General features: G+C 48.8%; 1 protein-coding gene and 1 pseudogene across 1 annotated transcript in view; one reads left to right on the forward strand and one right to left on the reverse strand.

Moving 5' to 3' along the window:
• The first annotated feature begins 186 nt into the window (after nt 1–186).
• LOC144129510 (uncharacterized) lies at nt 187–6,698 on the forward strand (annotated as a pseudogene).
• Nucleotides 6,699–10,884: 4,186 nt separating this feature from the next.
• The window catches only part of LOC144129511 (PDZ domain-containing protein 8-like), a 62,192-nt gene continuing 45,136 nt past the window's right edge, over nt 10,885–27,940 (reverse strand). Inside the window, exons 18-23 of the mRNA XM_077663670.1 lie at nt 25,153–25,247; nt 24,128–24,162; nt 21,023–21,039; nt 19,081–19,179; nt 15,627–15,851; nt 10,885–11,177 (exon numbers count right to left, since the gene is read on the reverse strand). Coding sequence (XP_077519796.1) covers nt 10,992–11,177; nt 15,627–15,851; nt 19,081–19,179; nt 21,023–21,039; nt 24,128–24,162; nt 25,153–25,247 — 657 coding nt within the window. The 3' untranslated portion in view covers nt 10,885–10,991. The remainder of the gene's footprint in view (nt 11,178–15,626; nt 15,852–19,080; nt 19,180–21,022; nt 21,040–24,127; nt 24,163–25,152; nt 25,248–27,940) is intronic.

Here is a 27,940-nt window from a genome sequence, read left to right on the forward strand (position 1 = left end):
CTCCGACCGCGCCGGCCTACCGGGAGCGTTTCACCGATGCTTGGCGCCCCTAGCGGCCGAAATGGCAAGTAGCCGCATCACACTCTCCCCTTTGTCTGCTCCGCGACTCGGCAGGCCGCTCCCAAGGGGGGAGATCGAGCGGCCGTGCTTCTGGAAAACCCGTTGCTGGCTGCGTGGCAACGACAGCGTATGCGGGACGCAGCGAAGAAGAAACGGCACCAGCGACGTTGGTGGGTGCTACCTGCCCTTAAGCAGCGTGAGGAGCTCGGCGACGCCTACAAACTGCTGCCCCTTCTACGTTCCCGCGACGTGGAATATTATCGAGAGTAAGTTCAGATAGAATTATGTGCTTTCTGACAAAGCTCTGTCCTTTTCAGCGTTGCAGTGGCGCTGCTGAAACAGTGAATGGCGAATGGCTACTTTCTTTTCTGTAGTTACCTAAGAATGCCTCCTCAAGCATTCGAAACTATCTTGGAGCTGGTCAGGCCACGATTCCTTAAAAACCACACAAAGTTTCGCAGAGCGATCCCGCCAGAGCACCGCCTTGCCCAAACTGTGAGGTAATGGCCACACTTCAACAAACGCTGATTGATTGAAGACTTGATTTCTTAACTCGCACGCGGCCTCATTTATCACTGGAAACACTCTTTTCAAATTCTTAGCTGCCGGCGACACACTGCGTTCGTCATCCTTTTGTTTTTTTTAATAAACATTCACCCGCGTGTGGAATCATCTCATCAACATGCCGGGCGATTTGGGAGGTCGTTGGCCCCATATATGTCGCATGCCCAACGAAACCCGAGGAGTGGTTGCAGGTAAACATATACGCAAACTCACAGTGATCACTCTGTAAAACTTGCTTATTCTTCCTGTGAAACTAGGAAACAGATTGCTCCTGCGTGCATTTATTTTTGAAGTGCCCCAGACGTGCTTCCTGATTGCTTTACATGTGCACATCAATTTTTTTTCTTATTCTTCAGATCGCATGTTTCTTTGAGCAGCGTTGAAATTTTCCGCACTGTTTAGGCACAATTGACGGCAAACACGTTGCCGTGGAATGCCCTGCAAATTCAGGGAGCGTTGATAGAAACTACAAAAATTTCTTCAGTAAATCGGTGCTTGCCATCACTGATGCTTTCTACAGGTATCAACAGCAGCCTGACTATGCCCACTGCAGGGCAAAGGCCTCTGTCATGTCTCTCCAATTAACCCTTTTCTTTTGCCAGCTGCACCCAAAATATGCCTGCAAACTTTTTAATCTCATCCGCCCACCGAAGTTTCTGCCACACCTTGCTACGCTTGCCTTCTCTTGGGATCCGTTCTGTTACCTTAAGTACCAGCGGTTACCTTGCCTTCGCATTACATGCCCTGCCCAAGCCCATTTCTTCCTCTTTATTTTGGCTAGGATGTCGTTAACCTGCATTTTATCCCTTGTGGGGACCTGCCCTGCAGCCCCCTGAGTTTGCTTTCCCGCGAGGCACCGTGCAGCAGCAGTCGTACCCCGAGGATGAGCGCGTTCCCTTGCCAGTTACATTAACTGGCAAGAGAGGGCGCCAGCGTCGCTGCGCGGGAGACTGCTGAAGCCCGCCCGCGGGAGATGGGGTCTCTAGGGGGCCGGGATAATCACCCTGGGCGGACGCGTCGCTCGGGTCTCCGCTCTTCGCCGACGGGGCGAAGAAGCGACGGGGAGACAGGCTCCCGTACTCGTCCCGTCCGGCCTGCGGAGTTTATATCCCTTGCCCTAGCGCGGGCGAACATTCGCTCGGAACCTTGCTGGTGAGTCGGACGTCCTTGATTCATTAGCGTACCTTGTTGCTAGCTGGCGTTATTGTTTCTGTAGCAATAAATGCCTGTTTGTGTCAGCCAATGTGTCGTTCCTTTGTTCCCCCAGAGCAAGGCCCGCCGTGGTCGGCGTGCGCTCGGTAGCGTACGCGATCACGGGGTGGGGTCCGGGCGGCTTTGAACCGTGTCAGCCGCGATTGAGTGGGGAGAAAGTACTTATCTCCCCAATTCAACCCCACATCTGGCAGCCCAACGTGGGGCCTGCTCTTGGAACATTGGACGACTGTCGGTTCGGTTCGAGGAACGCTCTTTGTCCGGACTTGACAAGTGCTAGGCCTAGAGTGAATTTTGATCGCTAGGACCTGCGGCATGCTTTCTTGAGTGCGAGGTGTATTGCGCTGCAGCATGTTTGAACTTTTCGACATGCTCAGCACATTTTTTTTTCCCTGGAGTTTCTTCGTGAGAATCACTTGGTCTGCATCGAGGGAGCGCGAGGCCTAGCGCCCGCGGAGTCGCCGAGCCCGAAGCGAGTGAGTACGGAAGCCGCGTGGGTGGTCCGAGTTTCTGTATATATTTTCTCTACTATCTCTTTTTCGACTCTGGGAGTCGCGGCTCCGGGAGCCGGGTGGCCTGGGGCCACGGGTGCCGCTACGAGCTCGCTGGTATTGCAGCTCGGCACCGGGCGCTCCGACACCGTCCGATACGGTGGGCGCCGACCGCTCAGAAGCTGCTTTGTGCAGTGAGCGGGGTAGGACCACCCCACAAAGCTGATGTCTCCTCGCGGCTGCGCGCACAAAACCCGTTTCGGGTCTTTCTTGTGGTCACGGTCGTTGTCGGAGTGGTCGTTAGGCCTGAGGCTTTTCGGAGCTGCCTGCACCACATTAAAAGAGACATGACCACCGGACCGTGACGTTGAGAGGGGGCGCACTTTGCTGCCCGTCCGTTTTTTTTGTAACCTCGCACGAACTGAGCAGTCTCGTTCAACTCAAGAAAGGTCTTTGTTCACTCGAACTTTGCGTTTGCACAGCCGCCGACACGTTTTGCTAGCGAGTTAGGCATTGTGCCACGAGGCCCTTGCGGATGCCGTTTCCCCTCCCGTGACCTACGTTAAAGGCACGCCGAGAGCGTTTCGACAATTTTGCAGATCCGGTGGAGCCACCCAGGCTTGCTGACCGGTGCACATCGTCTCGCTGCCACCTGCTGCGACGGAGCGGCCTGTATCCTGTTCGCCGCATCCATCCGGGGCAGCTGTGGCGAGACCAGTCAGCAGTCACCTCCGGCTGCTGCTGCCCTGGCGACTACTGCAGGATCCTGGCCTGCAGTTTTCCCACCGGCCTTCGATTCGCGGGCCTGCGGACACGGTAGTCCGCGGGCCATACGAGTCATCCCAGCGGAGACCGTCACGCCGCCTTCGGAATACCGCGGAAGTCTGCGTGGACGCTGTCGGCGTGACCTCCGCTGCAAGACGTGCCTCAAAGACATGAAGACCAGGAGACTCCTCCATAGCATGTACTTTCAGGCGCGTGGGTCTATTTAAGGTTGGGGGGATGTGGGGACCTGCCCTGCAGCCCCCTGAGTTTGCTTTCCCGCGAGGCACCGTGCAGCAGCAGTCGTACCCCGAGGATGAGCGCGTTCCCTTGCCAGTTACATTAACTGGCAAGAGAGGGCGCCAGCGTCGCTGCGCGGGAGACTGCTGAAGCCCGCCCGCGGGAGATGGGGTCTCTTGGGCCGGGATAATCACCCTGGGCGGACGCGTCGCTCGGGTCTCCGCTCTTCGCCGACGGGGCGAAGAAGCGACGGGGAGACAGGCTCCCGTACTCGTCCCGTCCGGCCTGCGGAGTTTATATCCCTTGCCCTAGCGCGGGCGAACATTCGCTCGGAACCTTGCTGGTGAGTCGGACGTCCTTGATTCATTAGCGTACCTTGTTGCTAGCTGGCGTTATTGATTCTGTAGCAATAAATGCCTGTTTGTGTCAGCCAATGTGTCGTTCCTTTGTTCCCCCAGAGCAAGGCCCGCCGTGGTCGGCGAGCGCTCGGTAGCGTACGCGATCACGGGGTGGGGTCCGGGCGGCTTTGAACCGTGTCAGCCGCGATTGAGTGGGGAGAAAGTACTTATCTCCCCAATTCAACCCCACACCCTCAACCACTCTGCCCGCTTCCAGTTTCTTAACGTTACACCTATCATTTTTTGAATGGCTCGCTGCGCTGTCCTTAACTTAAGCTGAACCCTTTCCGTTAGCCTCCACATTTCTGCCCCGTAGGTGAGTACCGACAAGATAAAGCTGTTGTACACTTTTATCTTGAGGCATATAATATATAACTCCCTGGTAGTGAAATGCGTTCCTCTTTGCATGTTGTGCAGGCAGCTAGCTAGATTTGTAGCAAGAAATTAGTTTCCTCCTAAACGAAGAGCTTACTTGATTTTCACCATTGCGAATATTTTCTTGTATAAACTGGTCGTCAAGCAAAAATATGACCATACAGAGCTGCATGCTTCGTGGTATGCAGTGAAGGCTCACAATAGCTTAGCAACACGAAATGTTTCAGTGCTGTGGATTTGCTACCTGCAGTGTCCTTTCTGACGTAGAATTCATGCGAAAGTATTATTCTGGTGTGAACTTGACTTGTTGCACATATGAGAGCAGCAATAAAGAGTGCACTGTTATCAGTCTGCTTATTCATTTTAAATTGGCAAGATATTCTCTGCCTGTTGTTTCATTTCTCAGGTTCGTTTATGTGGAGGTTGGCCACTTTGGTAGTGAGTCGGATGGCGGGGTGTTTGGCCGAAGCACACTCCAGGAATCAATTGAGCAGAACCAAAGAGGATTTCCCCCTGGCAAACATCTTGCACAGTTGGACACATGCCATACTTTCTTGTTGGGGACGAGGCTTTTCCCCTAAAGGCATATATGATGCGTCCATACTCAAGGAAAAGTATGTTTGATTGTTTTGTTTGTGCAAGTGCTTTGTGGCAGTAGCAGAAAGCACTATTTTTTATAGGTGTGACTGGCCTTTCCTTTTGACAAGCATTGTAGAATCACATGAGCTAGCATTTTGTGATAGAATTGTAGTGTAAGATCAATCTCATGCCTCACTCAGTTTGGTTTCTAAGTGTAGTGCATGTATTTAATTTACAGTAGCCAGGAATCAGTTTAGATATTCGTTATGTTCAGATTGACCTGCGATATGGTAGCTGCCACAAATTTGGCGCACAGTCCCTGCATGCTCAACATGTTTGCACCTATGTCGTAGCTAACTTCCTGCATTCGGGTACTACTACAGCAGGCAACTTCATTTGCCCCACCAGAATCATGCAAGCCTATGACACAAACGCACACATAGATGCACACACATGCATGGACCCAGTATAGAAGGACTCCCGAAAGGTTCCCACACCCGCGATTTGGCTATATTTGCAATTATATACCCATTTGTCATGCCCACCAAGCGTGTCGATTGGCTAGCATAAGGGGGTGCTTGCTGTTCCAGTCACTCGCACCATGGTGCCGCTATATCAAAACAAGTGTGGAAGAAAGTGGCATTACAGAAGCTGATATTGCATCTCAACACTGCTGTTGATGGCTTGTTAATCTGCACTTTTATTGTTTTCTACTCATGTTTCATACTGCAGGTCTTCTACCACTGTTTGCAATCACTGAACGAAGCCATTTTGAAGAATTGCACCAAAGAAGAATTTTCAATTACCGCCTCAGCAGAGCCTGTAGGGTAGTAGATAACGCTCTTGGCATTATGGCCCAGAGATGGCGCATTCTGCGCCGTCTCTTCAAAGCAAAAGAAGAAGACACCCGTTTCATAATCTTGGCGTGCCTCTCATTGCACAATTTCTTAATCAAAGACTCTTCCAGCTCCCGGTCTGCATACTGTCCTCCTGGAACTGCTGACCACATTGACTGGGAAGGCAGGATTGTTGATGGAAGTTGGAGAGCAGAAGACGACGGAAGCTCTGCACTGTGTGCCCTGCTAAACACAGGCGGCAACTCAACCAGGTATTGGGAGCCTGTAGCTGGTTGTACGTCTCCTGGAAGCTTGTGCTTAGCAATTTCTCAGCCCTCGGTCGTTTACATGTTGTACATCGCATAGATGTGGTGGACATGCAAAGTGGGATTTTTGCTTTTGGTATACCTTTGTATTATATTTCCGTTCCACACTTGCCTATGACGTGAGGGATAGGCTGTGCAGTAACCTGATCAACTATGGCAAGGTACCATGGCAAGTGAACATGAAAAAAGAGAACAGAGATTGAACAGGCAAGATATTTCAGTTTTATTCGAACATAAACATCATCATTAGCTGCCGTGGTCCGCCAATGCTTGTCTCATTTTTGGATACATTAAAACATCAATCTCATGCATAGCATCTAACTTCTGTGATCGGCTCAGCGATCGCAGCTTGTTGGCAAGTGTCACATAGTAATGGTGAGCCAAATCGTCCGTCTCCTGTTTTGGAGACTTCATTTGGACTCGGGCGTTTTAAACATGCTGAAGCTACTTCCATGTGTGGGCCCTCTGAAGAGCTGGAAGTAAAATTTTCCTTGTTAACTGCAGCCATTTACATAGAAAAAGCATCGTTTATTTTACCTTTCTCCTGTTGAAGTTCCTACAAGCTTACGAGGTTTTGGTGGCCTAGGAAGCCTGCAAAGCGAAAAGAAAGTGAATGAGCTTAGCAAATTTGCATCATAAGCACATTGCCCGTGCCGAAGGAAGCTCTTATAAAGGCACGTATACCTTTCAGTGTCAGAGTCCACATCTGTGCTCAGGAACCTAAAATAAATAAGTTTTCTGCGTCAAAATTGTGTAATGCAGAGATGACTAGTTTTTCTTCACCTGTCATCTCGTGTATTTTCAGGTACCGCAGATCTCGGAGGTCCAGGCGTCCCAAGTCGACTTGGCGACTGAGCTGGCGTACCCCAATTTTCTTGGGAAGCCATGCCAACGTAGGCTGGTTGCGGATCACTTGCGTGATCTTCCCCATCATCCTCTGTATATGCAGTTCTGCAGCAACATTCGTAGAGCATCAGCAAATCACAGTGGTAACAATTGACATAAATTTCGTTTTATGAGTGAAATATTCGAAATAATGGGTGAATACATATCATCATTCTTCAACGCAGTACCCATTACGTTTAATGCCCATGTTCCACCAGTTGACAAATGCTTGGACCACTAGGAGCTCCCTTCTTCTCACTGGCTCCATGAAAACTCATTCTCAGCGCATTTCGCTTCATTTCAGAAATTCTCGACACATGATACCTCTTTGACGGGTATAAATACATAATGACCTCTTAGTGTTAGGTCTGGTAAAATTATAGAATGTTGTACAAGTTGAAAATAAATATTCCTTTAATTATTGTGTTTTGTATACATATCTTGCCTGTATTACTTTCAGTTTATACTTTGCGTTGTTCTTGTATTTTCACATTTTGTACATTTTTGTTTGCTTGTTAGCGTTGTATCATAATAGTTTCTTGCTTTTCATCTGCGTGCTTTCTATACACCTTCTTTGCCTTGCACCTGAACCCCTGCATTCTTTTTATTTCCGAACAGGAGGTCCCTCGGACAGTATTACTTCGGGACCTCCGTCGGCAGCACTAATAACCCCACGTACTGAATGTACCGCACATTGCAAAAATATGAATTAATGAAGTATTTCTTAACTGAAAAAGCGTTTTGACATGACTGCAGGCTTCAAATGGTTCTCAAAGCAGGCCAGAACACGACTTGCTGATCACAGTGCATATCTCGATATGCATGTAACAGCGCACTCATTTACAGTCACAGCTGAGCCTCCGAATCATTTGGTGGCAACAATAGTAGCAAATCCGTGGTTTTGGCAACGACTACTGTCACCATTCTATGCTGCTGTATTTGCTCTCTAGTGCACAGCAGTGCACTGATCCCCAGTTACCATAGGCTTTGTGCTTCAAGAAATATCCGAGTGTGATAATAGACATACACGCAGTGTATTGGATCAATAGTAAGCTGTTTTGATGCCCATATCGCCAACACCGTGGCATCCACCATCTCAGGAGCAATGCAGAGCAAAGCCATGACTAAATTTTGTCTGGTGGCACTTTGTAAATTACTGCCTGCCAATTATCTCGCATCTGTTGCTCTAGTGCAGTTACATTGTCTGATTGAAGATCATCTACAGTGAGTCGCAACTGGTGTAGCGACTAGTTTTCAACTTCATGTGCCACTCATAAACTTATACAACGGTCAGAAGCCTTCGTGCTGTGATATCATTCTGTAATCAATACTGGTTGTTTTTGCACTCACTAATGAGAAAACTAATGACAGCACACTAATTTCCTCTCATGAATGCCTACAAGGATGCCATCATTCTGCTGCAGTTGTGACAAAAAATTTTAAAACAAACCTCGCAGTTTAGTGCGGCCAACAGGAAGAAATTTTGAACCTACATCTTGTGTGTGGTTCAACTCTGTGCTCTTTTGTGTACAGTTCAGCTCTGTGTGTAATCACCGCTGCTATGACTCTCATATAATGTTTGGTAATGAATATAGGCTTATTTTACACATAGTTTCTTGATAAATGTGTGTTCACACACGTGTTAACTGCTGCTTCAAAATGGCGAACGGTTCGAGTGTGCTTGAAACAGTACCGCAGGCCTACTCGAGTTGTTTACAGTGAGTGCTCTTTAATGCGAAAAGCCCAATAAATGCCTACGCGCTCTGAGGAATATGAAAGGTAGCCGCATGTGCTTGTGTTGTTGAAAATATAGTTTCTGTTGTGAGCTTCGTTTAAAAATGCCATTCATATTAATATTCTTCCAGTGCTAAGAGTTGAAGTTGTGTGACTCACTCTTTTGCGGCACTGAATGTGAGATTGCTGCAGAGGCTGAAAAAAATTAAAGAGAAAGAAAAGAATGGACAACTATACACCACACAGTCTACAATTCATAGCACACGACATAAATTTCTTGAAAGGGGGTCATGCTGTGCTGAGTGTGCCCAGGTATTGTAGTTCTCACTACGATGATACCCGCATACAAGTAACATTTGCATAACACTGTTGCCAAATTCCATTCAAAGGCATTATGCACGTAGTCATGTAAAGCGTTCTGCTGCGCTGTCAACATGTACGTATAACAGTGTTTGCAGAGCGGTTACATAGAGATGCATACTTCTTCCTCTATTGGATTTTCTAGGCTCTTATCCGAGGTATGCGTCTCTCGCCTTGTTTTCTACTTCAAAATGAACTATAAATTTTTAAAAAGCAACACAATTTTTGAACTTACAACGATTCTGGCGAAACGGGCTCCATAATAGCCATCACGGAGTCAAAATGCCGCCACTTTATGGTGGGAATATCTGATGTCTCCGCACCACTCTTCGTTTTGTTTTTGATGAGATTGCACTGCTTTATGAACGTATCCTTGAGGTTCTTAAATTTCTTCTGGCAAGCTATACCTGCAGCAAAGGATACATTTTTTTACACACCTTTATTCAGCTGTGCATCACTGCACAAATAATGTGCAGCACATACTGCATAGTCATTCTTAGATAGCATGCAACACTGGCGGGTAGCTAAATACACAAATGCGCTTTCTGGGCATTCAGCAACCGATGCTATTGTTTGCGGTACAAAACTTTCCAAATTGACTGCACTAGAGTTTATTCAGTGATCGTTTCCGCGTCTTTGGACAATTCACCGCGCACTGGTGAAACGGTCTCGCTCCAAACAAGAGCACCGTTAATTTTCCTAACTAGTCAGCTGTGTGCTAATCACAGGTACATACATTCGGTTTTAACTAGCGGTTCATTTCGGAAAAGCACGTTTCGGCCGTCAAAAAGCTTTTCAGAGCCTGTTTGTTAAGGGGTTAATGCATATCGCGGTTCATTACGATTTCATGAGCCCCTATGCTGACGGCTCGATCAAAGCTATATATGCTACCAGACAGCATTCAGCCGTGCACAGGTCTCACTTTTATGGACGGGTAAAGGCGCGCTAGTATCAAAATAATTTTCAACGCCAGTACTAAGTAACTCATTCACTGCAAGCGGTGACAGACTAGACGTGGTAAACAAGACGTGCATGTTGGAAATATTGCATACATACTGCTCTTGCCTAGGGCTGCTCCGATCTTGCTCCAAAGGAAAGTCCTTTAAAAGATTGTCTTTACGTTGTGGGTGCCGCTTGTCATAAAGCACGCGATAATTCTTAACGGCATCAATCAACGTATTCGTTTGCTGCGATGTCGGTGACGTGGCTATAGCGACGATGTGTTGCTGGGAGTCCTGCGAATGCATGGACGCCATCTTGCTCTACCGGCAGAAGCAGCTTCCTCGCCATCCTATTGGCTGACGCGATTCGGCGGATTTTTTTCCGGTGGCAGAATTCGGTCCTGGACCGATCGGGCTTTCCGCTGGGTATTCCGGCGCAATGTCTGCCGCGGCAGCGGATGCCGCTCGCTCTCGCCGCCGAATGTCCAAGTGTGAACGCGCCATTACACTGGCGAGTTGCGGAGGTCGCGCGACAGGCTTAAATCGATTTGCTACGCTCCTTTCCCGCTTTCCTAGTGCTTCGAAAACGGTAACGAATTGCCCGAAATTGGTCGCGCGACGTTTGCGACCCGCCAGTGTGAATCCGCCTTTACGCGAGCAACCGCGCGGGGACGATGGGCGCGCGCTGCCCGTGCCGTGTGCTGCCGTGCGGTTTCCTTTGAGGCGGTGTTGCGTCAAGTGCTTTCGCACGTTCTACTCGGTTCTATCATTTAAGCTACTCGGTTCTAGTATTTTTCGTTTTTTTTGTTTTTGTTTGAATTAGTTATGCTGAAGCTTGTCTGCAATCCTGTTCTTAAATTAGGTCTCTAAATTGCAGAAGTAAGCAGTTAATAAAACTAAATTCGTTAACTTATTTACTAGTTGACAAATAGCTGGTTTTTTGAATGGGCACCGGAACCATAAATACAACTTTGGTGACTGCGGCACGGCAGCAAGCCGTATTTATTTTTTGAAAATTCCATGCAACAAGACTGCATAAATGCATCATTCATGCCACACATATCTGCACACAAAGGAACGAGAGGCGCACGTTTGTAGCTTCGGTGCACTCAATGCTCGTGTCCATTTTTCATCTCTTTTATTTAATTTCCTTGCATTTCGGCAACAATGACGCAGTATGGAATGGCACACTGTCACCGTGACCGTAGGCCTCGGCTGTCCCGGCCCCTCAGTGGCTGACCTCTTTCTCGTAGATGTGCTTCAGGCCCGAGGCGTAGTAGAGCAGCACCAGGTTCAGGTGCTTGATGCGCTCTTCGGAGGAGGCCAGCGGAGAGGACAGGCCGGCCTTCGACTTGGACTGGACCTGGAGTCGCTCGCGCTGTTCCTTCTCGAACGCGGCCTTCACTCGGTGGTACTGCGCACAGAGCACCCACGTCTGAGCGTCATCGCTTGCCGCACGACATCACAGCAGCGCTGGCTTAAGAAAACTGGCCAAATGGGAGCACACAGGTAAAGCGCAAGTTGCAACAGAATGTTTCAAAAGGGTCCCTGAAAAGGGTGTTTGCGGTTGGCTATAAAATGCTCGCATTGTGTAGAGTACAGGCCAACGAGCATTTATGCCGCGTACAAGACCTCAAAAGCGAGCCGATAATTCACAATACAATTTCTAAAACTCCTCCTTCCGCGTTTAGCGGCGACCTGCGGCGCTGCGCTTTCGCCCGAATCTGCGCTCGTTACGTCATGTAGCGTTCCTTACGTCAGCAGCGAACTGCTAGCGTTGGTTCGCGCGCGTCGGCAGCCGGCCGGAGGGGGCCAGTGCGAGGGGCCGACGGAGGAGTAATAATAATAATAATTGTTTTTTTTTGGGGGGGGGGGGAAGGAAATGGCGCAGTATCTGTCTCATATATCGTTGGACACCTGAACCGCGCCGTAAGGGATTGGTAAAGGAGGGAGTGAAAGAAGAAAGGAAGGAAGAGGTGCCGTAGCGGAGGGCTCCGGAATAATTTCGACCACCTGGGGATCTTTAACGTGCACTGACATCTCACAGCACACGGGCGCCTTAGCGTTTTTCCTCCATAAAAACGCAGCCGCCGCGGTCGGGTTTGAACCCGGGAACTCCGGATCAGTAGTCGAGCGCCTTAACCACTGAGCCACCGCGCCGAAATTTCATTTTCAGCGTGCAAAAAGTGACGGGAGGAGAGGGAAAGGCGCGAAGACGCGGGAATTCAAATCTTAACTGCAGATAACTCAGCTTCTATGAAGGTAATAATAATAATTGGTTTTGGGGGAAAGGAAATGGCGCAGTATCTATCTCATATATCGTTGGACACCTGAACCGCGCCGTAAGGGAAGGGATAAAGGAGGGAGTGAAAGAAGAAAGCAAGAGAGAGGTGCCGTAGTGGAGGGCTCCGGAATAATTTCGACCACCTGGGGATCTTTAACGTGCGCTGACATCGCACAGCACACGGGCGCCTTAGCGTTTTTCCTCCATAAAAACGCAGCCGCCGCGGTCGGGTTCGAACCCGGGAACTCCGGATCAGTAGTCGAGCGCCCTAACCACTGAGCCACCGCGGCGGGGCTCTACGAAGGTGGTGGTAAAACTTTATTGGATGCACTGAGCCGGGTTTTAGAGGAGAGTGGAGGGTTTCACCGCTCCCTTGCCTGGATGATAGTCCTCATTCCGGAACGCCATTGGCGGTAGCCGCTGCCCGCGCTCTCTGAACCAGAGCCCTCTGGACTCGAAGACTCGTCTACAAACTGTGGTCGTTGATACGAAGCGCATCTAAAAACTTCTTGCTGGAGGATATTTATGAAGTGGCGTCCTTAGGCATCCCAAGCACATCGCATCTTTGTTGAGATCCCCTTTCACAGCCCCTTTGAAGGAACTAGGAGAAATGCTCCATTCAATTTTTTTTTCTAGAGAACAGTCGATCCTGTGGGTCCCTGTGGGTAGGGTGTCATTATTCGGGGGAAAAAAAACGGACGTTCTGCCGAGAAATTTTATTTAAAAATGGAGCAGTTTTCTTTCCCGGCACTCGATTCAACGATTCAAGCTGGTGGCACCGAGCTGCTTCACCAACGTTTTAAAGGGAATGGCCGCGATGAAGGAAAGCCGCACAGATCCGCGCTCAAAAAAAAAAAAAAATGGCAGGCCATGCTCTGTAAGACCAACGTTTCAAATGCACTAACACTAACGATTGCTTTGCTTTTTTCAAACTGCGGCAAACTGCTTTTGTTGGTCATTGAAAATATTTTCTTTTATCTAGTTTAACTACTGCTGAACCCCTGCCCCCACTAACACCGCCACCACAAACGTTTTGTTCACGCCGCACCATTCTTCTTTTATTGTTTTTATTAGCAACTGCGGCGTATTTAATACGCGGCAAGGCGTGGCCCATTTTGCCGGTTCGTGTTCGGAGTGAGGCCGATGCGACTGGGCGACGCGCGGAGGTTTTTCAGGCGAGCTCGCAGTAGCTTGCCATGACGCGGACGGAGACGGAGTTTGTATACGTCATCGACATTCTGTTCGCTCACGCCACCTAGGATGACGTCATGGAAAGTTTCGTCGCCACCGCTGCTGCCTTGCGGCACAGATTATGTTTACCTTTATCCATCAATTAACACGGCACTGGTCTTGGTTGTGAGGTTCTCTACTCGCTCTGCGAGAAATTCCTGCGTTCCAGGCCGACCTGCGGAACTTTTTTTTTTTCCAAGGATTTTGTGTGACGCAGAACAACGCACACACACCGTTGAAATCGCTCACCCTAGACAGTAATGCTATATAGAATTGATATTATGGCGCCGCTCAACGCGATTTAAAAGGTCAACGCAATTAGATTATTTTCTAGATCCATTGCGCACGAATTGAAGTAACGAAGACGACGACCTCCTAAGCACAGCTCGAGAGAGAGAGAGAAAGACGGAAAGGCAGGGAGGTTAACTAGAGACGCCGTTAAAAAAGGGATGTTGGGCTGCGACGATTGCGTTGTGGTCTAATGCAGTGGCCACCGAACGTGACCTATTCGCGCCGTCGAGGCGTTGTTCATGGAATGTTACATTCATGTGATTTTTATTTAAAAAGTCATAGTTTAAACAGTCATCTGACGCTCCCTGCTACTCTTGCCGCCTCCAACAGCCAGATCGCTACTGTCGCAGCCTATGGTTGTAACAATAATAATAATAATAATAATAATAATAATAATAATAATAATAATAATAATAATAATAATAATAATAATAATAATAATAATAATAATAATAATAATAGCTGGTTTTGGGGGAAAAGAAATGGCGCAGTATCTGTCTCATATATCTGTGGACACCTCAACCGCGCCGTAAGGGAAGGGATAAAGGAGGGAGTGAAAGAAGAAAGGAAGAAAGACATGCCTTAGTGGAGGGCTCCGGAATAATTTCAACCACCTGGGGATCTTTAACGTGCACTGAAATCGTACAGCACACGGGCGCATTGAGTTTGAAAGGTCGCGCCACAATTTGGTTGGTTTCATGATGTCAGGTGAAGTTGAGACGTCATAAATTTCTCGACGAATCAGAGTTTCGCGACTGGACACGCCAGGGTGCTGCCTCGCCTACGCCCCAGATGCTATCGCATGGAATAAAAAAAATTGCGTAAGTTGCTTTGGTGAAGGCCGCGTGACTGGTCGGGGCTGGAGGCTTTTGCGGTCGGTTGGAGACGTCGAAGAATGAGTTCCTTCCTGTACTAGAAAGCAGCGCACATCGTCCTGTATTTGATCTGGGATGGATTCCGTGAACCCGAATTTCATAAACATCGAGGTTATACGCGCAGTCTATGCCCCCTTCTTTGGTTCCTCGTCGGCTCGTTCGCGCTAAGGAAGCCCCATCTCGCAATGGCTGGGCATGGCCACACATGATGGGCTGCGTCGCTTCAGTAAGTGAGCTACCAGGGCATCATCTGCGCTTGTGTTCACCACGAACGTGCATCAAGAATAGAATAATGTGAAGGGGTGCAGTATTTTCAGTTCTTATGCGTCTGCAACACGTAAGTTTGGCTTCTGCTGCCGACTTCCCAATATCTACCGCCCATGTCATGGGCTAAGCCATGCAGACGAGAAAACAAGGCAAGCTCTAGTTGCTGAGCGACCGTCTATGTACCCGTTAGGAATCAAAATCAAGTGTGTCCGGACGCCAACGATGGCGGCTTTGCAAATTCTATATACAGAAGCCGTCGTAGTTCTTGTTTGAAGGGCTATATTCCTGACTATAAATGATCATTTTGAGCAAGCTGCCAAAAATTACAGAGCACGCAACCACAATTGCTCACAGCTTATGCGCATTTACAATGTGGTCTCCTCGTTGGGCGTTGACCCACTGCTCAGTCAGCTGTGGCGGGGACTTCGTGCTAGCTGAGTGGAAGCGGCAACAGAGCTGTTTAACAAAAGCCAAGAGAGGAGATCTTTGGGCTGCATAAAGCGGTTTTCATTATTGAGGATATAACGGTGTACCCCTATGCTGTCAGCCTCTTCCTCCTCAAGCCCCCTTCTTTATCTTTCTATGAAACACCTGCAAAAGGGTCAAAATCTTCAGCGCATGTAAAAAAATCGCGAAGCTTTGTTATTATGTTGAGTCTAGACTATGGTGAATGTATTTGCTTGCATATACTAATTCGAGCAATCACCTACGACACAACACTGTCTTGAGCATGCCCTGGTCTTTCTACCCTTATCCGAAGTGAAATATCTACTAGCTGTGCGGCGCCTATATATAGCGTGGTCGCGCCGGGCCAACCAAAGGTGCGAAAGCGAAAGGAGAGAAAGTGAGGAGGGAGCGCTGAGGAGCGTTTTCAGCACGCAGCTAGGCACCGACCGTGCACCGTTCTCACACGCACCACGTTGCGCACGCGCTCCATGCGCTGTTCGGGAGGCAAGTCTTCGTGGATGTGCCTGGCCTCCTCGACGGCGACGGCGTACATGCGCAGCCCGTACTGCTTGGCCTGCAGGTTCTTCAGCACGGTGTTCAGCCCGCTCGCCGAGTCAGAGAGCTCGAGCTTCCTGAAGAACTCTCGGTCACTCTCCGCAAGCGGCACCGGCGGTGCCGCTGCCTTCGGCTGCGCCTAGCATACACGGCAAAGTTACTTTTGGAAAGTAATTAAATTACGTTATTCTGGACACCATTAAAAATCCCGCAGGTTTAATGAAATTACATTTAAATTACTTCTGAAAAGCAATGGAATTCTGAAATTACTTTGCGCTTTTTCACCCACACAAAGAAGCACAGCGGTCACCGCTCTTCTAAATATCTTAGTTTTCTGTATTTTTAACGCAGCGGTGGCCAAATAGTTGAGCGCCGGAGTACAATGGGCGCAAGCTTTCACCTGGCCTGGTGTTCGGATGATCAGGGGTGAAATGCTTGGAAAATGGGTCTTTGACCCCATCTTAATTAGTGGAAAGTACCTTGTGTCACGGCGCCCTTTAGCCATAAATGCCCTTGCGCCATAAATATCCATAATCATCATCATTTCTGTATTTACTGCCCCGCCTGAGTGAGCGAACTTCAGAGTGGGTGCCAAATATTTTGCACCGCTTTGAAAATAGCATTATTGGCCGCGCTGAGCAGCTGCTGTGTTGATGTGGATGCTGACAGCCCAGCGTAATACAGAAAAAAGGCTTTTTGAGCTTTGTTTAGGACTGAAAAGAAAAAGTGGTTGACCACGCTCTTCGTCCCGTGGTGATATTAGTCGTTGAGACGCGTACGTAATGTATAGTCGCGCTATGCTGAGTAAAAAAATGTGTAATCCGCTACCTGTGCGGGCATTTCTTGTTCGCAGCGGCATTTCTAGAGCCAGCAGCATGCCAATTCTGTGGCCTCTCATGTAAGTACACAGTAACGGCAAAATTAAAAAATCCCGATAAAATTGTGCACCACGCCGTACACCTTAGCTCTCAATGAATTTCTCCTAAGCAAAACAGAGGAAAAGAAACACCAAATTTTCTCTCGAAATATAAGGCCCACATTCTTTGGTTTTGTCGCCATGTCAGTTCTAGCTGACTACTTTCCTCCACCCTCCCTCCCTCATACTGTGCTCCCATAAGATGAGACGACGCAAAAATGAGCACCAGCAAACACTGGTGCCTTTCATTATTGGCGAATTGTACTTGTCGATTTGGAGCAATATGCTGAATCTGCGTCAAGCTTACCAAATATTACACAGGGTGACCCATTCCTGATCGGTGATTGAGCATCAGCCTCGCATGCGGGAGGTGCAGGGTTCGATCCCCAGTACAGCCGGATACCCACTGGTAATGCAATGAATACAAGCTTTGCCCTGGTCTGGGGCTCGGCTTATTTAGGGTGACATACTTGGGAAACAGGTCTTTGACCCCACCTTGAGAAAGGGAGATACCTTGTGCCATGGCGCTCTTTGGCCATAGATGCCCTTGCGACATAAAAATCCAATTCAATCCATTCCTGACCGATCAGTGAAACAAACATTGCTCCGACGCGGAACCCGACGGAAGCTCTCATGCGCCTTCGATTCCGGAGGTTGGTATTGGCTTCCTTCTGCACATTTGAGCTTGACGATGATGACTCAGGTCAGTCATATCTCGTGTTTATTTTTGAGCTGCGCCTCATTTTAGCACGCCCAATGGCTATGACAAACAAGGCTTAACACTGGGGATGAGTGCATGCCATTGGCATGTGTACGTACGCCTAAATTGAATAGTTACGCGTTGCAGCGCCGATGTAGCCGACGAATTTTTACGGTTTTCAGGACGACGGGGAGAAAATTTCTTTTATTAACACCTCTCAGGCGGCATACGTTTCGCCATCGTTGTTGGTCTACGTGCTCTCCCCATATGCTTTGCAAATTAATCGAGGCGACAAGCACAAATGCTGTCAAGAACGCCTTGTTGTGCTAGTTGGTAATTGTTGATGTTTGGTTAAAGGCGTGATACACGCACAGACACAAGGAAGGCAGAAGGGATTGAGCGACACTCACAACTGCTTTACCTATAGGCCAAACGCACAAACATATCGCCGTCATACACGCAAAGAACACCGTCATGCTTCAGGTTTGATACGGTGGCGAACGGGTGAAATTGTTGTTCTCGGCTTTATACAAAGGTATAGATGTGTCGCTGATGCACATGCTTCCTTCCTTTCCGATAAGAAGTGCGTCAACTAATTTCCTAGCATTGGTATTTTTACTTGCTGACAGGATCCGCGCACCGGCACAACATGGCGGACAAGAGCGAGACGCGCAAGACCTTTACGCTTGGGTAAATTTGGGCCCTCTTTATCTTGCTGAACGTTTCTTTCCTCTGCCTTCCTTGTAGCAACGTTCACCTTCTTTGTGCCTCTGTGTGTTTCGCGCCTTTAACCAAAGAGGAGCGTAAATACTCGATCTGATGAAGGAGCATGACGCTAGGGCGCCCTTCTAGCCGTCATAAGGACAATCATAGATGTAAACTGACGCCCAGGTTAAATGCGCCTATGCTGGGATTATTAGGAGAGAGAGCGCCCTGCCGTGGAGCGATCTGCGCCGAAACGACCAGTGGAACTCGCCTACCCGGTCTAGATCTACCAGTGGAACATGCATGCGCCACCACGGAGCAAGATAAGCTGCTCCGGGTCGACCGGTGGAATTCGCCATAAGACAGAAAAGAGCGGTGAACCCTATTGCCTTGGTGTTCGCTCTGTCTGCACCGCTTGAAGCCTCCGAAGCAGGCTATCGATTGCTTCTCAGAAGCTGCACTGGGAATCAATCCTCAGCAGCTTTTGCTCGGCAACGATCGCGCCAAGCGCGTGTCCGTGTGCATGCTCCCTCACCCGCACACTGTGGAGACCAGCGTAAGCAGGCATGCACCGCTGTGCACGTGGCCGACGCAGCCACGGGAACTCACATCTTCTTGTTTGGGGGATTCTCGCGACATGTGCATTCCTGCCTGCCTCTCTGCACTGGCGAGCACCGACCGGGCTACAGAGGACACAGGCGGTCTCGCGAACACGGCGCTAATTCTGTCTTAATTTCTTGGTCCAGTTCCGGGCTTGCCGCATGTCGTTCCTGCTTTCGAAGCGCTGTGGCTTGGAAATGAGAGACTAAAGCTTCGCTAACACGATAAGAATCGGTCCGTTTTAGTAAAAGGAATTTCAGTAGCGAAATTACTGGTCCAAAATATTTAATTACATTACAAATTACCAAGAAAAGTAATCATATTGCTCTTGTTTATCACGGTAATTGAATAACTGCCGTGTCTGGCGCCTAGTATTCAAGCGGGTCACTGCTATGACACGGGTACCATTTTGCATGTACGCGCCAAAGACAATCAGACACATCTTACCTCAATCAACCCCAACAGAGGCACCTTGAAAGATGGAGAGGCCAACCTTCCCCTCAACGGGCTGAGGACCGACTCGGTTAGGTTGGACCTTCTTCCCAGCTTTGAAGAAAGAGAAGAGACTGCTGTTAGCGAAACAGTGAAAAGCGGTGACCGAGGAGAAAGAGCGCTCAATAAGGACGAGCTAAAGAAGACTCAGAGTTTACAACCTTGGGGTTCTAGGTCTGACATAACATCAGCGCGTGGCCCACAATTTACCGCATTATACTCTAATATAGAGCGAAAGCATTCCGTGCAGTCAATATTATAATGTTTTACTTTATTAAGCACTTCACCGGCGTCAAAAATCTCGCGCTTAAAACATCATTTTGTGTTTAGCGTTTTGTAGCTGACAAGAAGCGCTTGAACGTTGGCCTATTTGGCAAGGCGTAGGTGGCGGCCATGGGTGTGGGCAGAGCTGCTCTGCGGACTTCTTGTTCGACTACATAATTTAGGCCTGCTTCTCTATTTACACGGCTGCGGCGGCAGAAGAAAAATGAAATGCGCAGTGAATACGTGCCAGACGACCGCTCGCGGTCTGAACCTTTCGCGGGAGGTTCGCTGTTAAGGCTACAAAGGTGGACATCCCACGTCCTGGAGGAGAACGATGTGGTGGTGGTAGTGAAAAATTTTATCACATTATTGGGAGCATTAAGGCGGGTACAGCCTAATGACGGATTGGCTCTTGGCTACGAGCTGTAGCCAGAAACGGGTGCTTCCCAGCGAATCCCAAGCCCAGCCCGCCAGCCGCTTTTGAACGGCCGGATCAGAGCTGGGCAGCGCAGCCTCCAATCGCTCGATGTCTGAGAGTTGCCAAGTGGCTGAAGAGTGGAACTCCGAGCATTCAAACGATGTGACGCGGCGCACCCCCCTCGCGTCGGCCGTTCGGGACAAGCAGCATCCTAACGAACGAGTCCCGCGTTTACTTCCGCTGCCTATACAGCTTTCCAAGATGGGCTGCGCGGGCGTCGCCATGATTCCCACTGGACTGTTGTGTGCACCTGAAGTAAGGGCAGTGGAAGCTGCAGAGGAGCGGGTTTACAACAACCCAGATAGGGTGTTTCGGGATCACTCTCGACCGATGGAAAGGTCTACGCCGCGTGCGCCACATTTAGCGTCGTTAATAAGAAGGTAGCGTAACAAATACTCTCTTCAAGGGCTAACTCGCACGACTGCACCGACCCAGCGTGAGCCAATGTGCTTCGCAGACTTAAGCCATTTTAACATGAATCTTCTTACAACTTTTTTTTTCTCACGTTGTTTGCTCGGTCGCCTGAGCCCGCCTAACCTCAAGATACAATGGCCAGTCTGGGCGCTGAAAACACCAAGCCACACATCAGATGGAGATTGTAGGGGGAAAAAAGGCGCTGATCAGGGCTAGTTTTTAAGCGAAGAACTCTATCGTTCTTAAAATCAAGGCCGACAAATGAGCCGATGGCAAACAGGACAGACTGATACTCCTGTTCGTCGTCCGCTTTCTCGTCCCTCGTTTAATGATGAGTTGTAGAAATTGTAAACTGAAAATTGCTTTTTTTAGGAAAGTAAATGACGCAGTAACTGTCTCATATATCTCGGTGGACACCCGAACCGCGCCGTAAGGGAAAAAATAAAGGAGAGATTGAAAGATGAAAGAAAGAAAGAGGGGCCGTAGTAGAGGTCTCCGGAATAATTTCGACCACCTGGAGATCTTTAACGTGCACTGACATCGCACAGCACACGGGCGACTTTTGCGTTTCGCCTCCATCGAAACGCGGCAGCCGCGGTAGGGTTTGAACCCGGGGACGCCGGCTCAGTAGCCGAGCGCCTTAGCCACTGAGCCACCGCGGAGGGTGGGTAAAACTGCTGAGTGCGGAATGCATTCTCCACAAAGCCGGCGAAGGCAATTGAGGCGAGCCTCTTTACTTACGTCTTTTTCCTCTTTGTCTGGAAAAAAAAAAATCGGCAATATAAATCCACCAGCGCAAACGTGCAAGGGCCATTAGGCTGAACTGTTGTTCTCTGCGTGATATGTGCAGGGTTAACGGCGTCTCTGCACTATAGTGCCTAGAATATACTGGCTAGTGAGCCGACCGTGGCCTCCCTGGTGGCACCACGAGCGATAAATGCCCACAGCCGCCGCGTGGAGCGCTGCTAGTCGGGAGGGTGCAGACCGCGCTGTCTCGCTCTCTCGCGACATCAGCAAAATGACTGCTGCATCTTTGCTTTAGTTAAGCCGTAAGCGACCATAGCTGTCACGGAGGTAGGTTACAGTGTCTCTTTTGAGCCTCCGACTAGAAGCTACACGTTTACGGCTTGTCGCATGCGCGAAAGCACATCTTCGACCTTCGAACATCCGGTGCTTACGAAGAGAAGATGTGCTCTAGAGCCGATACAACATAAGCTTTTTATCTAGAGTACTTTTTCAGCAACATTTTCTCTAACAGAGGAAGTGAAACACGTCAGTTAATTTTACTAGCTATTATTTAGATATTCTGTGTGCTCGGTTCAGCCAGAATTCCTTGGTACTTACAGAAAGCATACGACTCTCCATCGGACCGCATACGTAATAAACACTTCTCAGCAAAAAAAAACGTGCCTTCGTTGGAAGTGTGCTTTCCTGAGGCCGGCTTTATGTCGCTTCCACTACAAATATTTGTCAAGGAAACCTCCTTGATCAAGTATTCGCCCTCTTTGCAAGCTCATTGTGAAGATATATATGTTTTGACTTCTCTCTTCCCCTGAGATACACCACGGCTACCGCTGATTACCCATCGAGCAAAGTTGTTTTCTTCATGCTTCACAATAGGCGTAAGCTAATTAATCCACTGACACAGATGGCACTTCCATCCATGTGGAATAGAGAAGTTCTAGAATAGCTCTCGCGGGACGGCAGATATGTTTACAATCATTTTGCGATTCACAAATTCACCAGCGCTTCATTCTTTAGAACCACAGTGTGCGGTGCACTTTTCAATTACTAAAGCTCCGTAATCTGCACCAGGTCGTTCCAGGCTCACCGATTCGGCACTCTCAATTGCTGAGCACAACTCGGAGGCTTCCGATGCAGGTCGCCTGTGACGATTTGCTGGAGGACAGATGTCGTTTTCCTCTTTGCTGATATTTTAAGCACAATGTGCTTCAGATAATGCTTGGATATCGTAGGGGTGGTGTCGGGTTTCAGACGCGGTTTATCGCGGGGAAGCGATCGCTCTTTTTACTACGGTGGTACTCAACATGCGCTCGATACAACTGCTCTCAGAATGTTTCTCCCTAACCAAAGCAGCTGGTGTCAGCCTTCCGTCTTCTGTTTTAAGTTTCGTTCCCATTCTGCAAGTAGCACCAGATGGTGCAGTAAACATAGAATCGCGCTACATGTTCGAGCGGTATGCCGCTTTTACACTGTGGCACAAAGCAAGCCTTCTCTTTGCACTGTCGCTTTGGCTTTGACATGTTTTTGTGCAGTCACATGTAGCTCGTTTAGTGATGCTCACGGGAAAAGAACAATTGAGAGCTCAGTCCATATGATTTGACTATACGGTGAAAGCACGCAGAACGGCTACACGCACGCACAGAACGCGCGCACAAAACCGACGAAATCACCAGAGAACTACTCGGAGGAGCGGACGCGATGACTTGCATGTGCAAGCAGCCGCACAGGACAACAAACACTACACTTAGCTCAACAAAAATACGCGCACAAGCAGGTTAATCACGTAAGCACAAGACCAGCCTGCTGCCTTACGAAGCGACAAAACCCCGCCGTCTGCTGCGGCAGCACCCTCCCGACAAGCAACGCCTTCTGTCGCCACCGGTGGGCTTTCATTGCAAACGGCGCCACCATCTCCCATTGCGCAGCGCTGCCGCTCGGCAGGCTAGCCAGTATATTCTAGGCACTATATCCGTGCTATACGGCAGGCGGATATTCTCGAGTTTCGCCGTTACCCAACGAGATTGCATGCGCAAGGCAGTGGGTGCTGCGCTGCTATTGCAGCTAGTGTTTCACCCAAGCGAAGGGCGAAGCCAGGCCTTTACCATCGTTGTAGCGAGCTATAGATACGATAGTAAGTGTTCTGCGCGTGTTGACCGACTTCTTCCTCTTCTGCTTGTAACGCGATGAGGCTGAAGGCTGTGTGTCTTTGCCACAACTTAATTCAGCATGAGAGTTGACGTTGGAACTGCAGGCAACATTTACCGTGCTACCCTCGCTGTCTTTTTCGCTATCGCGCTGGCTGTCGCGTTGTTCGGAGCTTTGATACGACAGGGTTGAACAAACAATTTGCTCAGCCTCCCTCGGCGATCTCGTTTTCCGTGGCCCGCGACACGATGGTCTCTAGCACACGTGGACACGTAAATGCTAAACCAGGAGTCTCAAACTTCTCTCACCTTCCGACTGCACTGACAAAGTTTCAAGGGACATTAGCCGGGAAAGAAGAGGGCTGCGCACCGCTCGTGCAGCCTGCGGCCATTGCAATTGTTCTGCCGCCTCGGACAGGGTGAAAGTGAAAAAATACTGATCCACTCTCCTGGCTCGTTCTAAGGTAAGCAGTCAGTGCCCCTCGGTTTCCTCAAAAAGTATGCCTAGCTTACATAACACAGTGGGAAACCGGTCGGTGACAAAACAGGAAAAAATATATGCGATGCGGCTTCGAAAGAAAAAATGTGGTAGTGGCAAGGCACCTCCGGAACAGAGGCCATTCTATATAGGGCCAGTGGCTTGCACGACAAGGCCCCGAGGCCGCGTGCTTGAAGGCCTTCTTCAAGACCATGTGTAGTAGGTGCCTGCACGTCTACCCTCCACTAACTACTTTTATCTTTCAAGAGTGCGGTTCCGATTAGTGCAGCCGTCCGAAAAAAAAAGGCAGTTTACGCCTGCTTCTGATGGCACGTGCCGGACAGCATTTTTCTCTTCTGGAAGGCTTGTGTTAAACTATCCCGTCATCGCGGGATGTGCGCACATTCCGCCTAAATTAATGCACTTTTTTGGAGACAATGGCAGGCGCTGCATAGCAGAGAAAGAGGAGCCAACACTTACCAGTCTCTACAGCATCTTCGTCCGGCCAGATTTTCCTTGGGGAAAAAACGAAAAAGAGCCACCTGTACTTGAACGCTAGAAAAAATTGCTCTCTGCCAACCAGACGCAGCAGATTATAGGAGTGGCTGATGTTGCGCGATTTTTCTACGTACGCGGACAAAGCAGATGTAACGATTCTTCGTTGAATTCGATTGCAGGTTGCACATATACCGAACTCCGTCGACACTTCGCTGCCTCTGACGTTGGGCGGAATGCACACTCGATTTGTACACCAAGTTGAGAATTTGCAATCTAACGAGTTTTGTTCTCTGTTGATGGTAGATATCAAAGCTTTTTTTTTAGCGCGGATTCTTTCACTCAGTCGGAATAACTCTAATGAAGCGCATCACAACGTTTACAGCCACGCGGGAACATAAACCGGGCTTACGTGGAAATTAGCCGACGAGAAATACTCATTTTAGCCCCGCGCATGCATCTACGACAAAATCAACAATTTTCCACCATTGTGTGAATGTTGCTGCTAAACATTTTTCTTGCTAACGGTTGATGATTTAGTTGTCCGTTTAAAGAGTCACTGGAGCAACGTGAATATAGCGCAAGGGCTGTCATACTCGAAACACGGGCTGCAAGTGTGCCGAAGCTGCTCGATAATCCCTGCAGGTAACTGCTTCATAAAAGGTAAATAAAAAAGTAACTTTTCCCGAATCTTGACAAGAGCGCGTAACTTTTCTTACTTACATGCTGATGAGATTAGCCAGTGTCGTTGGCTCTGATGACTGGCCAGCACTCGCGAGCCAATTCAATCATGCAGCTTGTCGAAAATGGACAGCCTGGTATGTGAGAGTCTGGTTCATATTGGATTAAGTCACCGCGTGTCTATTGCTTCAGAATTCGCTCCGAGACAGCTGAACATTTACATAGGCCAGTTGCGTGCTGAGGAGCGCAGCGTGAATGTGTTAACGAAATCATTTTCGATTTTCATGCAGTAGGTGACACCGAAGTGATATCACTTCTCGTATACGCACTGTTTGCACAGAGTTTTCTGCTGGGCCAGAGGCAGACACTTGTTGTGCACTATCATCTTGCACTCTTTGCAGCGACATCCGTTTCCCAGCCAGATCTGGAAAAGCGACGCCAGAGCTAAAATCTGCATGTGTTACAGCGTACTCGGCCAAAAAAAAAAAAGATGCGTTTCTTGACAGTGGGCACGGAGATTAAACAAAAATATTTTGCAAACAGTTTTTTTTTGGAAACGCGAAGCAACGTGCACAGTTTGGTTTCAGCATGAGTTTTCACAATAGTATATAACAAAAACAAACCATCGCATTTTCACGTCAAACTTACTGCAACATAACCGATGTGAAATGAATTTAACATAATAATTCGAGGTAATTTTACACAAGGCGTGAGCGTAACTAGTGCGTGCGGCCTGTAATGTCCTAATACTTTCTGAAAAATATAAAAAACAGACTGATGGAAGCCTTGTTAGGTTAGATATTGTTGTAGCAGTACAGTTCCAAAGAATCTAATTTTTAGAAGAGGCGTGTTCCCATATATGACTCTATGCGGTCTCAAAAACGGAACAAGAATTCTTCGCTCCAGCAGCGATGCTACGCAGCGGCCAGGCGAGTTGCGATTCTTATTTCTACCGCAGCAGCCGCAGTAAGACAGCAACGATGAGAACCAGCCTAGGAGACGATAGCTGGCATGTAGAGGGATTATTAGGTGTGAAGAGTAGCAACACATTCAACTTGAACGGAGAAGCAGAAGCCGCCGGCTATATGCGCAGGAAGTTACAAAAATATAACGAGTGTTTCTGTCAGCAGTTTCAAAAACTCCTGAAAGTAAGGTGTCTGAAACAGACACAATATCTTTTGATGAGCAGACTCTCAACCGCGCCTGATTTAATACTAATTGACTAGAAACGCCTCACTAACATGGGGCTTATGGCGGTTAAGAGCCCAAGACGATACTATATGAGCTTTCGAAACGAAGAAAAAGTGAAACGCGAGGAAATCCAGTGCATAATTTCCGCACAAAGTTGACACTGAGCGCTTGAGGCACGCAGGAAGCACGTAGTGTAAACGCAACGTCCGTTCCCGGCCCGTTGCATTGTCTACGACGTTAAATCCGAATTCCCGGCTTTATTATACAGTGGCGTGCACTTTCGTTTCCTTGGTCGTCTGATGCAAGGAAATGCGTATAGTCCTGGCCAACTATCTGGCCGTTATTTCCGAGATCGACAAAGCGAGTAGGAGGAGGAGGAGGAAAAACTTTGTAAAAGTGAAGGGGAGTTGGGCGACCTTATGGGTGGGGCCCTCATTCCAGGCCTCCACTGGCTTTAGCTGCCCTGTTGGATGAGGGCACGTTGGTCCTGACCAGCGCCTCCTACCGCTCAGAAGACGTGTTTTCAGTCCGCAGAATACTTGGTTTGGCCCGACATCCTCACGAAATGTGGAAGAATGAAGGGCGGGGCTGGCACCAGGCACAGATGTCGGAGTATAATGTTAGGTGGGTGAGATGTAGTCTTTGGAGGTTTGGAAATGTGTTCGTCTGTATCTGCCGCCAAGAGACGGCATCTGGGGTGTGTAATTTCCTATGAGGCGGAGGGAAGTGTCTCCTTTGATCAAATACACTGAAACTCGAGGCGTTCGTTATACCTGGAAGGTAGAGGGGGAAAAGAGGGCACGGTTTGTGGCCCCGCTTGGTTGATGATGCCTCGAGCTAGAGCATGCGCCCTCTCATTTCCCTCCACTCCCTCTTGGCCGGGGGTCCAGGTGATTTGGTGTTGCTTGGTGAGGAGTGTAATGCCCATGAGCCGACGGACGCGCTTTGGAACTCGGCCTCTCAGGAAGTTTCGACACGCGTGTTGCGAGTCTGTGATCACATGAGCGCTTTGGCCTTGGGACTCGTAAAGTCTGCTGACAACGGCCACGCCGGCGGTCTCCGTGGCCGCTGGTGTTTCGGCTCTTACAGAAGCAGTGAATAGAGTGGAGAAGCGGTGGTCGACTGCCGCCACAGCGTGCTTGTCATGGTCCGGGTATGCTGCGGCGTCCACATAAACCACGTTCGGGAATTGGCTATAGGCGTCGGCGCAGGTAGGATACTGGCGCTTGTCGTCTGCCTGTCGTCGTCGTCTGCCCGGTATAGAAACATATGCTTAAAGACGTTCACATCAACGAAGCAAAAGAAAATGCATGTCAAGATACAATAAAGCCGATACTTCTAATACTGCGTTGAGTTTGCCCTGGGTTTCTTGCGCGTCTCAGGCGCTCAGTCCTCGCTGTGTGCCAAAAAAAAAAATACATTGGATGATCTTTTCTCCCCTGGGCTGGGGAGAACGGCTTTTGTATCGTTCCAAAAACTTATAAGGCACCGTTGTAGGCAGCTACAAACTCCCATTGATACTATAGGCACCAGACTGTGCCAATTGAAACTTTCATGAGTAAATCCTAGTATTGTTTCTATTTAATATGATTTTAAAGCAGCTGCCACCTTCCATGCCTCTGAGTGTGCGCTTGTGTGCATGTACTTGCTATTTCAGACACCCTCTTTTAGTATTTTTATGATGATGATGATGCATTTTTATCGCGCAAGGTCAGCTTTGGTCAAAAAACGCCATGGTACAGGTAGTTTTCATTTTTTTTTAAAGCGCTCGCTAAAACGCCTAGTGCCATGAAGTCAGTCATAACACAGCTTCTTTGGAAGCAGAGAAATAACAAAACTGTTGTTTTGCTCTTCATGGACAGAATAACGCAAAAGCGGTCTGCAAAGTTTGTCAGAGGGCACTATACACTACCCTAGTGAAAACAT

This window comes from Amblyomma americanum, chromosome 4, assembly GCF_052857255.1.
Source record: "Amblyomma americanum isolate KBUSLIRL-KWMA chromosome 4, ASM5285725v1, whole genome shotgun sequence".
Taxonomy (NCBI): domain Eukaryota; kingdom Metazoa; phylum Arthropoda; class Arachnida; order Ixodida; family Ixodidae; genus Amblyomma; species Amblyomma americanum.